The 15,632-nt window shown below is 39.6% G+C and overlaps 1 protein-coding gene across 1 annotated transcript in view; it reads right to left on the bottom strand.

Annotated features, from left to right (window-relative positions):
- KCNH8 (potassium voltage-gated channel subfamily H member 8) overlaps positions 1-15,398 on the bottom strand; it is a 177,177-nt gene extending 161,779 nt beyond the window's left edge. The window contains exon 1 of the mRNA XM_071429316.1: positions 14,968-15,398. Coding sequence (XP_071285417.1) covers positions 14,968-15,043 — 76 coding nt within the window. The 5' untranslated portion in view covers positions 15,044-15,398. The remainder of the gene's footprint in view (positions 1-14,967) is intronic.
- Between the last annotated feature and the right edge of the window lie 234 nt (positions 15,399-15,632).

The raw sequence follows: 15,632 nt of genomic DNA, 5'->3' as shown, positions 1-15,632 counted from the left end.
TTAAGTGCCATTTATTTCTAAATTGTTTCAAGCAAATAAATTATTCCACTTAGGCAGTAATTTCTATTGATGAAATTAGTTCATCTGCATGGAAAAAAATGCAAGGCAAGAAACTAGGTGGCTCTGCTTTTGACCACTCTTTCACTTTCTGCATCAGTTCTCTTAAGAGGTGTTCTTAGGGTGTTATGCAAGAACCTTCCATAAAAGCAGAAAAAGGCAACTCTCAAACATAATTGGTTTCACTATTTCCAGATATGAGAGATTTCAGAGGAGCTATTACAAGATTCTTGTAAGTTTTATGCAGTTATGAAGGGGAGTTATACAGTCTATTTTAGACCTCTAATTAGAGTGCATCCAAGAAGCACTAAAGATTAGGAATGTAAGATTCCCTCTGCAGACAAAAGAAAGAAAAGCACCTTCCTGTACTCCATTCTGCAAATAACTTGAACCAGTTCAGCAAAAAAAAATAGTGCCACATTCACCATACCTTTCAGAGGTATTCAGTGCTAAAAAAAACCTCCTGTCTAAAATAGCAAGAAGGACAAATAGCATATATTACTATCTTCTGAGCATTTCAACTGATTTATTTTCTCCCTCACAGCAATAGACTCAGAATTAATGCATCATATTTATTTCAGGTTACTGAAGCCAAAAAAGCCTTAAATTGGAAAGCTTCAATACAGAATCAGTTAGGTGTCTATTTCAGAGTGTTCTAAAGGGTGATATTTGAACTGCAATGGATTGCCCATGCTTGCTGAATCTGTCAAGGCAGTTTTAATGTACTGCTGCTTTTTGTAATAAACAGGACTTAAGTGGCTGTGTTTCCCGTACACCTCAGATTTTTCTCCCCATCTCCTCTCTTCTCAACACTAAATCCCTGGCCTATTTTCAGCAATATTTATCAGGGAAGAAGAGATACAATAAGTTTTATAAAGCAGCCATGAGAAAAATGACTCGTGCCCCAATTTCACAAAATTTCAGTGTCAGCTTGACTGTACTGGATTACAGAATATTCATATAGCAGCTCAACTGCAAGGGTAAACAAGGATTCTTTGGCACACAGATTCATTTTTTACCCCTTTTATATATTTGCAAGAGCTGAAGAGATTTTTATCTCTGATACTTTAGCAAATATTAAATGATAGAATTTCTGCACTTTGTGAAATTAGGAAACAAAATTATTAATTAAAAACAAAGAGAAAAGGATTATCCAAAGTAATTTGCCAGCTATCCATTTGAATTGGTACCATTTTCACTGCATAATAAAGGTGACCAGTCCAGGGCTAGGGTCTAAAGGTTTTCATTTCTCATCACTGATTATATATTTAAGTTATGGAGAAAAACTTAGGCTTGTGCTGTCCTCACAAAACTGTTTGGAACCTGTGTATTATTTATGGAAATAAAACCTCCCAGTCCTTTTACAGTTAGCCTGGTGAACGAGGAAGCAACTAAATGTCCCCACACTTCCAGGACAACTCTCTCACACTTTGCAAAAGAAATTTTCCAACCGATCTGAGCCGGGTCGAGAGCTGTCTTGGGAGAAAGTCAGGTTGAGTCACTGGTATCCAGCTGGAATGGAAGGAATTGGAAAAGATACTACATCGAAGAAGCAGCTAGGTGCACTTGGTTGAAGTGCTGGGAGATTCTGGTCTTGATGATTTAGAAAGCAGGAAAACATACTGTGACACCTTAGAATATTCATAGTAGTTCTATTTTTACTTTCAGTAAATTGAAAACAAATTCAGCTGTCCCTCAGAAAATGCAGTTAATACCAGTAAAAGCCACTCTGTTTTCCATGCTTCACAAAATGTGGTAGAACACAATATTGCAATCCTTAAGTTCTGAAATAAAAATATATCAATGTGCTAAAATACATAAATTTATTATTGCCACATTTTCAATGATGTAAGTTTGTTTGAGTTCCTCTTTTAGTTTGAGGCTTTTTTTTCCTTTTAAACATTTATGCAATTTGCTTTCTGATTTTGGTCTGAAAGCAACGTGAAAGCTGTGTCATTAGAACAACTTTTTGGAAAGTAGAGTACATTTTTAGAGGAACATTTCTTTCCTCCTGGACATTTAAAACCACATTTAAATGAAAAGTTTTTGTCTTGCTGACTGCGCGTTAATGTTCTGAAAGATATGCACTGCAAGTAAAGATAGAATTGCTCTTTATAGACGTGCTGTTTCATCATAGTGTAGGTTGTTACAAATCTCCTGTCATGAAAAATCCTCTTCATTTCTTCAAAGTCTGTGATTGAGACCATTATAAGATTAGAAAAAAGCGAGATATTTTCTGTTTCTAATGCAAGATGAGTTTCTGTGGCCTAGACTATCTAGTTCCATGCTTTGCTCCTTCCTGTTTGTCATCAGTACAGTCTAAGCCAAGTTTAACATTTCCGGCTAGTCTGGTCTTGTCAGGATGTCATTTTATAAGAGTAATTTTGGAAACACAGGAATGGAAATATGCTTCTCATGTGCAACAATGCATTCATATAAAGGAACTATGCTGGAAGGATTAAGAGTGTGAAACGTGTCCCTTTCATGGCAAGAATAGGATAGATAAGGTGCAAGGGTGGTTTTTAGTGGTGAAAGTCTGGTATCTGCAACTCTCATGGTAATTTACACTTCTGAAAATAAGATACAGACTTCACGTTTTTACTTCTCTATTTCTCTTCTGCTGTAGCTATTATGTTCTCTAGCACCATATTTTAACAACAGAAAAACCTAGATGCTACAAGAGATCTTGAAATTATTTTGGTCATCATGACATTTCTTGAGCAACAAAATGTGAAAGGTTACTGAAAATTACTTCTAAAGCTTAAAACTTGATAAAATTTCAGGACTGATCAAAAATTTCAGATAATTAAAAACTGAAAACTGAAGATTTTTTTTTTTGCCTTCAGAAATATGTTTTGTTTTCTGTTATTACACCACATGTTTGATTTTAAGTGCAAGTATAAAATTCGTGTAGGAGCTATTGAGGATTTAACAAGTGTACAAACATATCCCTCAGTATGGAGCAGCAGTGCTACCAGAAAGAAATTAAATTTTTGTCAAAAATTTGATTTATTTCTGGGGACTATTTTACTTTCTTGATAATACAGAGAACAGCTCTTGACTCTTGCCTCACAATCCCAGCAGACAGGCCTGTGGAACATCAGACAGTGCTGTAATTTGGACCCTTTCCTGTCAGGGGTCCACACTGTTTATGTAGATGCCAGCTCTGATACTTGATTTGTTATTCAAGGACTTATCTGGAAAATAGGTTCCCAGAACAAGAAAAGTATTGGTGCTTCCCTGCAGTAGAACAGCAAGCCCTGCAGCTAGACTGAGCCTGGCTGAAAGACATATCCAAATTTTCATCACCAGCCCCAGAGATATTCTGCATCATGTGGCCCAAGATGGCATTGTATTATGTGCCAAAGAATATACTGGTCTGTCAAAAAGGAAGGATTCAATTTTTTTGGACAGCCAAACTATTAGAACAATCACTGCATTATTTTGCTGCCACAAACTTTGCTTGCCAAGCCTGAAAAACCTATCAGGAAGCACCTGCTTTCAGGAGAAAACTCTTCTGTTATTACATTTAGTTTATTGTGCCATTCACAGAGCCTCCCTGGAAGCCATGAATTAGCCATGATAAATGAACACCAAAACATTCAAGTGCTGTGCAAACTGCTACAATACTCTAAGCATTAAAACAGATGAAATAAAATCACTGTTCTCAGCACAGCAATATGTCAAAATTTAATAGCTAGAAAAACAGCTACTATCAAACTAAGAAACAAGGACTCTTTCTCATTAACTTTGCTTTAGAAAAATAGTTCATTGAATAAATAGTTATGTACATCTTAATTAAATACAATCAATTTTATAGACTTTTGAGCATCCAAAAGATTAGAAGTCAATGCCTTCATTCTATAAATGTAAAAAACTTTCTTCTTCATTCTTGCTTTTCTTAGAAAGTCATACCATAACAGAGAATATGTAAAGTTGGCAGAAGATGTCTCATAACCTTTCATAGAGCACCTAGAGGCATTATTTTCAATGGCAGTTCATATAAACTGACATATCAAGCATATCACGCTGGGGAAAAACCTAATAATATTCTCCCAATTAATTCTAACCTCTTAGCTTTACTTGTAATTATTTCACTCAGCTCCTAAAACTCAGCTTATTAAGATCCATCCATCATGGTGTGGGTCACACAGTATTTCTACTGTTGGGCTTCCTGGCCTTTGTCTTCCTTGTGAGAGGAAGTGAGAGGACCTTGCCTATAATGAACTCATGAAAGGGAAACCTGTTTTTAAATGAAGAATAAAGTGAAACTGCAAAATAATTACTATAATTCCAGATTATTTATTTATTAAATGACTTCTATTTCCCTGAACTTAGTCTGCTGCTTCCCTGGAAGAGACACTCATGTTTATCCCTTGTGAGAGTGCCAGTTGAACTATTTACCTGTACTTCACATCTGACTTATTGATGCATGAAGTGGCTGTTTCAATTTCCACCTTTTTCTTTGAGTGATCACACCTATTTATATAAAGTTATTGCTTCAGTAATTTCATATGTTCCAGATGAGATTGATACAATATCAGGTTGTGATTGTTTATGTTTAAAAAGCATACCCACAAAAAAACTCAGCAGAAATTAGCAACATTACAAAAATTCACTACAAAAGACACAAACAGAAGATCTGTAGTTCCCCTGACAGTTCAAGCAATCATTCCCAGGAGACACATACCAGCAGAAACATTAATAAATGAAGTGTTTATCCTATCTGAAGAATGATTTCTTCTGTAATTAAAGCAGTTTGTCATCATCCTATATGTTTCTCTATTTATAAGCTTATTTGAAATACTAAGTGTTGAAATGTCCAGATAGATAATTGCTTTTCTGAAGACACTGTTGGCATCAAAAGGAAGCACATTTTTGATGCATAACTGTCTTATTTGATCAGAACAAAAGCAGGGGGGAAAACTGCAATTCAGATAGCTCCAACTGTATGCAGGCAGCAAAGCCTCTGCATTTCTCCAAGAGTTACTGCTCCCACTATCTAATTTGATGATTAGCACTGAGTTGTAATTGGAACCAAAATCCCAAATCCCCATCTGGATCCTGCTCACAGCAGTACAAACACAGTTCCACACCTGCCTGTCTTATTTATATAAGACTCATGCCTGATGTGTTTAAGTGTCTGCAGCAATTTCCCCTGTCCATCCTGACTGTTGATCAGTGCCTCTGCTGCAGGGATCGATCAGCAGCGTGGGGAAGCATTTGGTTCATCCAGAGCAATGCCTGCTGCTCACTCAGCAAACCCATCAGTCAATCCATCTCTGTTTCTTCACAGCTGCTCCCTCCTTTTTCCTTTCTTGGTCAAACATCACTTGTACACTTTACCACCCAGGACTATCCCTTACCTCTAAAATTCAATCACCACTGCAGTTCATTCTGTAAGTAAACTTTTTAAAAAAATAATCAATTTTGTGTTTAAGGTTGCTTATAATCTTGGGTTTGTAAAGGTTCTTAAAGGATAAGAGACTGCTTTTTCAAAATTCAGACATCACTTATGGCTACTCTCTACAGGTACAAAAATTTGTTAATTAATAATTAACTGTAATTGCTAATGAATTTGAAGAAAACAAAAATCGCTGATTCAGACAGGAAAATAGCAAGATTTTACAGGGAATTGAAAATAGTTGGATGCAAATATCCACCCTATCAGAATAAAATCCGGAAGTATGCTTTAACCTGTAAGTGTGTAAAGGAGGAATCGTGTCTGTGGTCCCACACTGCACTGTAGTGAATTCACATGACTGATGTGGGTGGCCAAGCCTCCCAACCCCCTTTCCTTAGGGAAAGTGCTCAGTGCAGTACAATGGAAGAGCATCACCTGCCTAATTCCAGGCAGGAAGACCAGGCAGCAGATCCATGGACCATGCCTTGCTCTAACCACTCTCAGGTGCATGCTCTCTGCAAGGCATGTCAGCAGAGTCACTCTCCTGGCGAATCTAAACATCTCATACACATCAACTAAAAAAAATCCCAAACAAACCAACAACCAATACAATTATTCCTGTAAACATGCAAAGAGGTAGCAAAGACAGGCAGGATTTCTAATGCATCCTGGTTTCTGTTTCCAGTGCAGAAGCAACTCTTGAGCATGACTAAGAAGATAACATAGCCATAGTTCTGCTTCAAAGAGGGCCATTAAAACCATGCTTTAAAAATCACAAAGACTAATATACAGTAAGACCTTGAAAGGCCCCCAAAATATAGTGCATAACTGCACTATTCTCTCACCTTTTCCTCCCATGCTGTCACCCAATTATTACAGCACTAAAGCAGACACAACTTATAGCTATATATATTCCTCTGTAAATCAGTGATCCTGTTAATTTTCCTTAATCTTGGCAAATGCGTAGCTCAAGACCTTTCATTAATATTTATTACCTATTCTTTTCTACATTGAACTTTTAATTATTTAAATCACTAACATATAATTCTGTAACTACATGTTTTATGAGGTGCATTCTTCTTCCCACTGTTCTGGAAGTGAAAAAAATAAAATGTTAAGTCCAAATTCCAAACCTCAAGATCTTTTAACACAGTAAAGAGACAATCCAGTTTAATAAATGCAGTCAATGTCTTATCATCTCACAAACATAATTCATACAGTAAAAAGAAAGATGTGGATTAAAATACCATGTATTTTGATTTCAACCATTAAAAAACACACAAAAAAGTAGAGAAAACAGCTGGTCAATGATACACTGTGATGATTATTTTGAAGGTTTTTTACTCTCCAAAGAGTCCTTTTGATCTTCCACAAAGAAGATTACTTTTGCAGAAAAAAAATTTTCCTCTAAAACAATATAGTTTCTCTATTGTTTTTCCTATCAGTGTAAATTCCTAAACTAGATTGTGAGAAATTCCTAACTAAAAATGTAAGAAAAGGCAGAACTTATGCAAAAACACACTCATCACTTGTCCAGGAGTTATCTGACATTTAGAGGGGGAAAAAAAAAATCAAGCTAATTGATTCCAAAGCAAATTTTCTCATTCTAAACATCAAATAAATAACACAAGGACCAGCTCAGAACTCTCATTCATTTTTTTGCAATAAGATGCCTAGTCACATATCATAACTAACTATTGAGTGAGATGGAAGGCAAAAAGAAAAGGCCACCAAAAAAAGCTATAACAATGAATTTCAGGTCTTTTCAGCTCAGAATGAATTCTTCTTCATTTCCATAGGTTTAAAAAAGAGAAAAAAACAAAATAATCCTAGACTCCTAGTCATCAGAAGTAAGGCCTGAGGAGGAAGCTAATTGAGTGCTGGCATACTGGAAGCTGTTTTCTCTTCAAAAGATCAACAGAGAAGACAACATATTTCTCCATAACACAATTGTCTTCAGCTGTCCCTGAAATGATTGACAGCCAGCATTAAGCTTTAGGGATGCTCAGATGATATTTAATGTCAAGTTCAACGTTGAATGCGCTTGTATTTTAAGAACAGCACCTGTTCCAAAGTCTTTGAATACTACTATCAGTCCCAGAAAACAGAAGGAGCCAGAAACTCTTGGCAAGATAAAGCCCAAAAGAAGACTTTTTTTTTTTTTTTTTTTTGCTGTTAAGGAAATCTCTCTCCTCTCTGAGATTTGAGAATGTTGTGTTTGTTTCTTTATCTTGCTGTGCGTCCCCTACCCCCACCCCCACTCTCTTCCCTTGCCATCCTTTCTTTTTTCCATATTTCTTATTTATTTATTTTTAGATTGAGTGGGCAAGAAACAAAATTATTCTGTGAGCAGGTTATTCCTTACCTGCTTTTTCTTTTAGTCACTTTAACACAAGGTAAGATGAGCTTGCTTGTGATGATGCAAAACTGCTGTAGCAACTGTCTTTGTTAACCTTTTCCAGGCTACAGCACGTGTAATATATGTACCTTGTTTTCCTTCCAAAAATTCATTTCCTCAGACTAGTACTAGGAGCAGTGAATGCTCTGTAAACCCCTATCTTGCCTGATTTATTTTAATATATTCATGTACATCTATTTGTTTACACCCCTACATGTGCTTGAGGCAGTGTTTTTGTTGCATTTCTACTCTTTAGAGCCCTGAAAAATACTCTGAGCACCTTTCTTTTACATCCAAAAACAACTGGGAATGCATATAGAATTGCTACCTGCACAAACAAAATAAAAAATTGATAAAATAGAAGTTGAATGTACAAATGTAATGATAACAATAAGAGAAATCTGTTTCCAGGATAAATCTATTTATTCATTGAAATGCGTAGACCGAGAAAAAAGTAATATATGTCTGGGGAAGGGAATAAAGGGACATTTACAGAAACTCTCCAGTGGGAATCCAGATAATCTTCTATGGTTTAGAAACACTAAAATATTTCTTCCACTCACACAAAGTACACGTTCATTCAAATATATGTAACTTCAAATATACAGATTTGATTTGATCACTGCACTGTGAATCAGGTTTCTACCCAAAAACAATATAGAAGATAATATTCTTTTGTTACTCAGGAAGAAAATACCCCTTATTTAATGCATGTTTTCACTCTTAAATCTCAAATGCTTGCCTTGAATTCAAATACAGGGTTTATTTCTGAAGTAATGATGTGTGCTATTAGTCCAACTTTATATTTATAATACTAATCTAAGATCAGTGTGATTACTGAATTATATAGCCTCTGAATGGAGTAACTACAGAATTGTTATCCTGCCCTATTTCTGTCTAGCAAAAAATAAGAGAACATCACCCAGGAATTTGAATATATCAGTATTTTTTCTAGCAATAACATCGACTCTGAATAAAATATACAGTAATGACCATTTTTCATGGTTTTAAAGTGATTGCACATTAAAAATAATGCCTGAATACATTTTTGTTTTCTTGAATCAGATCCTTGGGACTAGAACTGAAAAATTAAGCAAAACATGGTCTTAAGATGCCTTGAAACCCTTCCATATTTCAGGTCCAATTTTAGCTCAAGCTAGAATCAGAAGTTACTCTAACTGCTGAAAGTGAAGAAAAACAGATAAACTGACCTCAAATTATGAAGTTCTACACCCCCAAAACTTGTGCCAAAAGAAGAGGAAAAGATCTTCCAGTTAGCTGCCTAATCTAGCCGCTTGGTTACTTCCAGCAAAGAGCAACTATACAAAACAGGTTCCAGCATCCAATCCCTGGTTTATATTAAAAATCATATTTGCCTTTTTTAGTAATGGAGCTACAGGAAGGTGAAGTGCTGGTCACATCTTTCAGAGAAAAGTCAAGAGAGGCAAGGTCTGCTTTTTTGAGGCTCTGAGCTGACAACAGGCAATATTCTTTCCAGTGTTGACTGTATATTTTTCCAGTGACAAACAATTAATTCACAACACCACATTATTTACTTATTCAAGGATATGAGTAAAAGCACTAAACAATTCTGCATTAACATAGGAGCAAGAATAGAAGTATCTTTGGAAATTTCCCTCTGGCCAGCTCACCCCATCTCTATGACAAAGAATTTGACCAGCTTCCCTGCTCTTATTCCTTCAGAAGGACAGTTTGACAGACCACCAGATTTTCCACTGTCACTGCTTTGAAGTCTCTTTGAATTTGATCAGTGCTTATCACAGTTTGAGTCACCCTTCCTTGGTCACAGGATTTTACAGAATCTCAGAATCAACTCAGTTGGAAAATACCTCTGAGATCATCAAGTCCAACCTAGGACTGAACACCACCACGTTTACACCAAGTGCCATATCCAGGCTTTCCTTACACATGCAGGGATAGTGATAAATTTCTTTCTAAAGTGCAACCTAAGCTTCCCCTAGGACAGCTTGAGACTGTGTCCTCTCATCCCATCACTGGTTGCCTGGGAGAAGAGACCCATCCCCATCTGGCTACAGCCTCCTTTTAGGCAGTTGTAGACAGTGATAAGGTCTCCCTGAGCCTCCTTTCCTCCTGGCTAAACAACCCCAGCTCCCTCAGCTGCTCCTCATAGGACATTCTCTCCAGACCCTTCACCAGCTTCATTGTCCTGCTCCATACCCACCCCAGCACCCCAATGTCCTTCCTGAACTGAGGGGCCCAGAACTGGACACTGTGTTTAAGGTACAGCCTCACCAGTGCCATGTATGGTCTATGATCACTGCCCTGGTCCTCCTGGCCCCACAATTCCTAATACAGGCCAGGATGTCAGTGGCCTTCTTGGCCACCTGGGCACACGCTGGCTCATGTTCAGCCAGCTGTCATCCAGCACCCCAAGGGACTTTTCTGCTGGGCAGCTTTGCAGCCACTCTGCTCCCAGTGTGTAATTGGAGCATATTTTGTCTTTGTCAGGTGGAACATTCTGATCCTGGAGCCTGATGAAAAGCTTCCTCCCCCTGGAAACTCAATTGTTGCTTCCCTACATCTGACACTGCTGCAATTCCTTGAGCCCGTTTTTGAGGGAGAACCCCCAGGCAGCCAAGAAGCACTTTAAGCACTTTTCTGCTTTTGAAGTTTTTGTGATACTATTAAGCAGCACATTGACTGGTGTAGAGAGGACAGGATTCACCCTGAATGAGAGAGAATTTGACAACAAAGTTGCAGAAAGTGTTAGTTCACTGGTTCAACTTAGCAGACATCACCAGTTTGTTTGTGAGACAGGAAGGCAAGTGCTGGGGGTAGCTGGGAAAGAGTGGGGGAGGAATCTGACCCTGCAATCTGGAAAGATCACTGCATACAAAGGCTTTCAACTCTCTACCAACTGACAATGATGTAAAAGAGACAACCTGATTCTACCCACAGTGCCAGCAGAAGTGTGCTGACATCACTTTTGGTGTGCTTAAAACTGTAGGTTCTCGTCAGATGCTTTTCAATCATACCTCAAGGGTAACTAAAACAATCAGAAAACTGATTCCATTTTTCAGGAAGGAAAAAAAACCAAACAGTTATGAAAATTGCTGTTTAGGTGCAAAGATCCTTTTGTTAGTACTTAAGCACGACTTTAATTGGAAAATATATTTGAGTGTAGAAGTTGTTCAGCAAATAGAGAATTAACAAATTATCACCATTGACACCGAGCAAGAAGAAGTTTACTCAGCTTGATCTTCAGGTTGGATAGTGTTAAATTGTCAATAAGAATGTGAAGTACACACTTAATTTGGAATCTGATCACATATGACAGACAGGAGATAATTATAGAACTTCAGCTGTCATTTCATAGTATAACCGTACACAAAATTGTTGTTCTTTTTTAAATACAAATTAATAAGGCTATTTGCTGAATCTCTGTTAACTTTACTCCCTGAGAAAGTCTCACAAATTTCCAGAAACCACCACTTTGGTGTGTATTTAATCTATTAAAATAAATAAATAGTGCATGAAGAATATTTATGTATGTGTGTATATATATATATATATGGAAACAATAGAACATAATTTCCTAACTATTTCTGAATGCTTTGTCTAATCTAAATAGGGTTAAGAAGCAACAATATGCAAATTTTCCATTCAAAAGCTTGAAGTGTAATAACTCACTTCAGACATTCAGTTTCATAATATTTCGTGGTGGGATTAATTATAGGCTTACATTTTCACACTTTAAAATGTTATTTTATCTCGAAAATATCAAAAGCAAAACAAAACTAAACCAACAAAACCCCCTAAACCCCACACCACTCATTTGAAATGCTTATGTTTGTTTTCCACATAGGCAATAAACACATTGTTAACAGAGAGGGTAAAAAGTCTTTGGATGACTTAGTGTTTATATTTTGGATAGAGAGGAAAACATTGTGAGAAACCATTAAATTAAGGTGTCAGGACCACAAAAGATATTTTTGAGTTGGAAGAAGGTGTCTGTATAACAGCACACAGGCAGAGCCAAGAGCTCTGCCATGGAAATCCAGAGAAGCAAACCTTTAATGCTGCTCTTCCACATGCGCAACACAGGTAATGGGAAATTTGCAGGAGATTTCTGCAATCTCCTGCACAGCTAATAGTAACCCCAAAATTTATCTAATTGCTTTCTTTAGCACATATTATTGGTTTTATATGTAAAGAAAACTGATGTGTAACATACTGGAAAAAAAAATCTACTGGGAGGATTCTGAGCAGCTGAAGCACCTGCCAAGAATTTGTTTTATACATTTTTTTGAGATATGCAGTATTTCATAGTGAAATTTTTAGACATAAGACACTGCAGTAGTATAGTTGAAAAAGATCTGTCAATGAAATTTTGAAAATTCTGTGCAAACCAAAGCATATTTTCTAATATTATCTGGAATCCCTTCTTGCACTTTTGCCCGGAATTAGAATTATCCCTCTTCTGGATTAAAGATGCATTGGTGGATTAGTCTATCACTGATGACAACATAATATATCCTTCCCAGAGGCTTAAACTGAAAAGAGGTCTGTTAACTACAGACTGTATTAGACCAACAGCAAAAAAAAAAAAAAAAAAAAAAGAAAAAAAAGACATTGGACATGAGACAGTATTTTAACATTTAAATATCAGCATGTGGGAGGTCAAAGTTTGTGAAACATAACCTCAGGTTCAGTGTCATGTATCAATCCTACTCTTTGCACAGACTGTATCACCCATAAAACTAGTAAGGCATGGGACTGATTCCTACAAGGATTAGCCATGGGTACTACTTCTAGCTTTAGCCACCTGAGCAAGCTCAGGAATACCAGCCACACAGGTAATTTAAATGAAAAATAAATTGGTTTTAATTTTTCTACTTGATTTTCAGATATGTACACATGTTTTGAAAAATTGTGCTTTTTTATTTGAATTTTTTTTGGCCAGTTAAAGATGAATTAATTTTATATTTTAATTTGGCACTTCCAAAGCAACAAAGCAGGTGAGCTGTTTCTGAACTGAAATAATTTCTATTTCTGAAACTTTGCTTCAGATGACATGAAGCTGATTCATCATTTTAATGCTCTAAAGGAGATGTTACATTATTCTGTATTTTAAGAGACATGCCAGCAGTTTTCCATAGAGTAGTATCTTCCTGCAAAGTTTTTCGAGGTGTAAAACCACATAGTACATAGAACATCTTTCTGTATGGACGCCCTGGAATATTTCACATGCCAATAATCATACAATGACAACTTCTAGAACACACCTGTTTAATATTTAAACCAGATTCTGGAAAGCTAACTAAAAAGAAATATTTCAATGACTCTAATAAATAGATAATGTGCTGTACTCTCTGGTGAACTTAAACACCTAATTACATTCTTTTTCAATTATATCCCAGGAAAAAAGCAGATGAGTTGTTAGCATTAAATTTCAATGTAAGATGCTGGGGTCTGTTTTTTGTTTAAGAAAAGGTCAGTCCTTCACTTTATGAAAGTCACCAAAATTATTGTCTTAAAAAGGAGCTCAATATGGGTGTAGAATCCAGCTAAGAAAAGAGCTTTCTGCCACACTCGCCTGTTGGTGTCACTGAGAAGATGGGGATTAGACATTTTTCTGGTGTTTTTATTAAATAGAGACCTGGATGTCGTCACTAAGGTTGCTTGCTAAATTGAATCTTTGAAGAACAGTATAGAATATGTGAAGTGTTTGTGTGTACAGCTCACAGGCTGTGTGCTCCATCCTTTGAAAGGAAACCATTGTGAAGGGGGAGGGTCCTGAGCACAAAGAGGGGAAGGATTGCTTCTCTGGCAAATGGCAGTATCAGCAACAAAACTCTAATAAGAGCCACATGCTCCAATATGCAGTAAATAATACCCATACACTTTGTAGAAATAAAGGGTTGGAGGATGGGGGGAAAAGTCTTTGAGCTCTGTAGTCAAAGGAATTTAAAGGTACATCTAAGTAGTCTTACAAGAGATTGCTTTATAGTGAAGTATCAGTTACACACAACCCTGGATCATAATTATCTGTGTATCCTCAGACTAGCAGAGCAGTTATAATGCAGTTCTGTGCTTCTCTGCAATTGATCTCTGTAACTGCATCATTTTCTTGACGTTTTACAACTTGCTGATTCAGTAATCACACTTCAGCTGTCTTAATCACGCAGTAATTGAACCATAGAGGGAATGCCAATAATCAAGAAGATACCAAACCAATTAGATAGCAATGTTTTCAGTCAAGAAACAGCTAACAGCAACTCAAATCCGAGTTTGTTTATTCTCCACTGTTGATGTCTAGATTTCTTAAAAGGGAATTAAAGGGAAGGCAGTCCATTTTCGCCCAAATCCGCTATCTCCCTGCTCCTTTTATTATGCGCGAGCCCCGTTAAAGCAGAAAGAAAAGTCAGGATACGGGCGGGTCCCCCCGCAGGGCCGGAGGGGGAGCACGCCAGCCGTGCCGGCGAAGGCAGCGCCCGGCCGGGGGAGCTGCCAGGCGCGGGAGGAGCGGAGCCGAGCCGGGCCGGGCCCCTCCCGGGCCGGGACCTGTCCGTGGTCCTGCAGCCGGGCCGCCACCGCTGCCACCGCCGCCTGGGGGCCCTCGGTCCCCGCCCGCCCGCCCGCCTGTCTCCACAACGCCCTGCAACAGCTGCTGCCACTGCTGAGCTCGACTCGCAGAAATTCAGCTTTTGGGGACATTTCGAACCCCCTCAAGGCTGGGGGTACTTAACAAAATAGATTCCTCAACCCTCCTAGCAAAGCCCTGCCCAGGCTCTGAGCGTGCCTTTCCCGGGCGGTCTCTCGGCTGCCCGGGGAAGCCCCAGTGCAGCGCGCAACTTTCCCGCAGGGAGCCGGGCTTCAGCCCCTCCGAGCCCCCGCGCAGGGCATGGAAGGCGGAGGGGACCTGGCGCCCTCCTCGCCTGCAAAGCTGTGGAGAAGCCAGGCAGGAGAGAGAGGTTGGGAGCTCCCTCGCCTCGCCTTCCTCATTGCCGGCTTCTGGTACCAGGGAACCCCCGGGGGGCGGAGGGAAGAGGAAGCTCCCACCGTGCGCGCAATGCCCCCCGTGCATCCCCTTCTCCGGCAGTCCGGAGCCCCAGCCCGGACTCACGTGTGCCGTCAAACCGGGTGGCGATGGTGTCGAGGAAGGTGTTCTGGGGTGCCAATAATCCCTTCATAACCGGCATTTTTCCAGCGCGGTGCGAGGTTCCCCATCAAAGTTTGTCTCCGAGGGTGGCTCGAGAAGAAAGTGCAGAGGGCGCCCGGGGGAAGGTAGGGAGGGAGGAGGCGGAGGGATAGGGAGGAGAAGGAGGATGGGGATGCCGCCGCGCCGCCTCCGGCGCCGGGAGCCCCCCGCTCGTCAGCCCCGGCCTCGCACGGCGCTCCCGCCCCGGGACCGCGCACAGGTGCGGGGCCGCGCCCCCGGCCGGCAGCGCCCGCGCCCCCTCCCCGCACCCCTCCCAAGGCGAGGGGGAGGGGGGCGCCTGGGGAGAGCCGCCGTGAGGAAGGACGGGCTGGAGGAGAGCCGGGAGCCGGGGAAGAGCCACCTTTATCCACCTGTAGCGGAGCCGGGTGGGGCGGGGCAGCGCAGGGACCGGCGGCCCCCGGGGACTACGGAGCCTCCTCCGCCCCCGGCAGCCTCAGACACGTTTCGGCTCCAGCACCTGAGAAGGATCGCCGGCATCTCAGCTCGCAGGGAGCCTGTTTTATGAGTAACAATATCGTAGGGTAAAGCACAGGCTCTTACTTTGCTACAAGAAACACCCTTGATAGATA

The sequence above is a fragment of the Agelaius tricolor genome, unplaced genomic scaffold (assembly GCF_023055355.1).
Source record: "Agelaius tricolor isolate 1412-34295 unplaced genomic scaffold, bAgeTri1.0.p SCAF_6, whole genome shotgun sequence".
NCBI classification, from domain to species: domain Eukaryota; kingdom Metazoa; phylum Chordata; class Aves; order Passeriformes; family Icteridae; genus Agelaius; species Agelaius tricolor.
The sequence above is the reverse complement of the archived record's forward strand: the minus strand, read 5'-3'. Positions and strand labels throughout refer to the sequence as shown.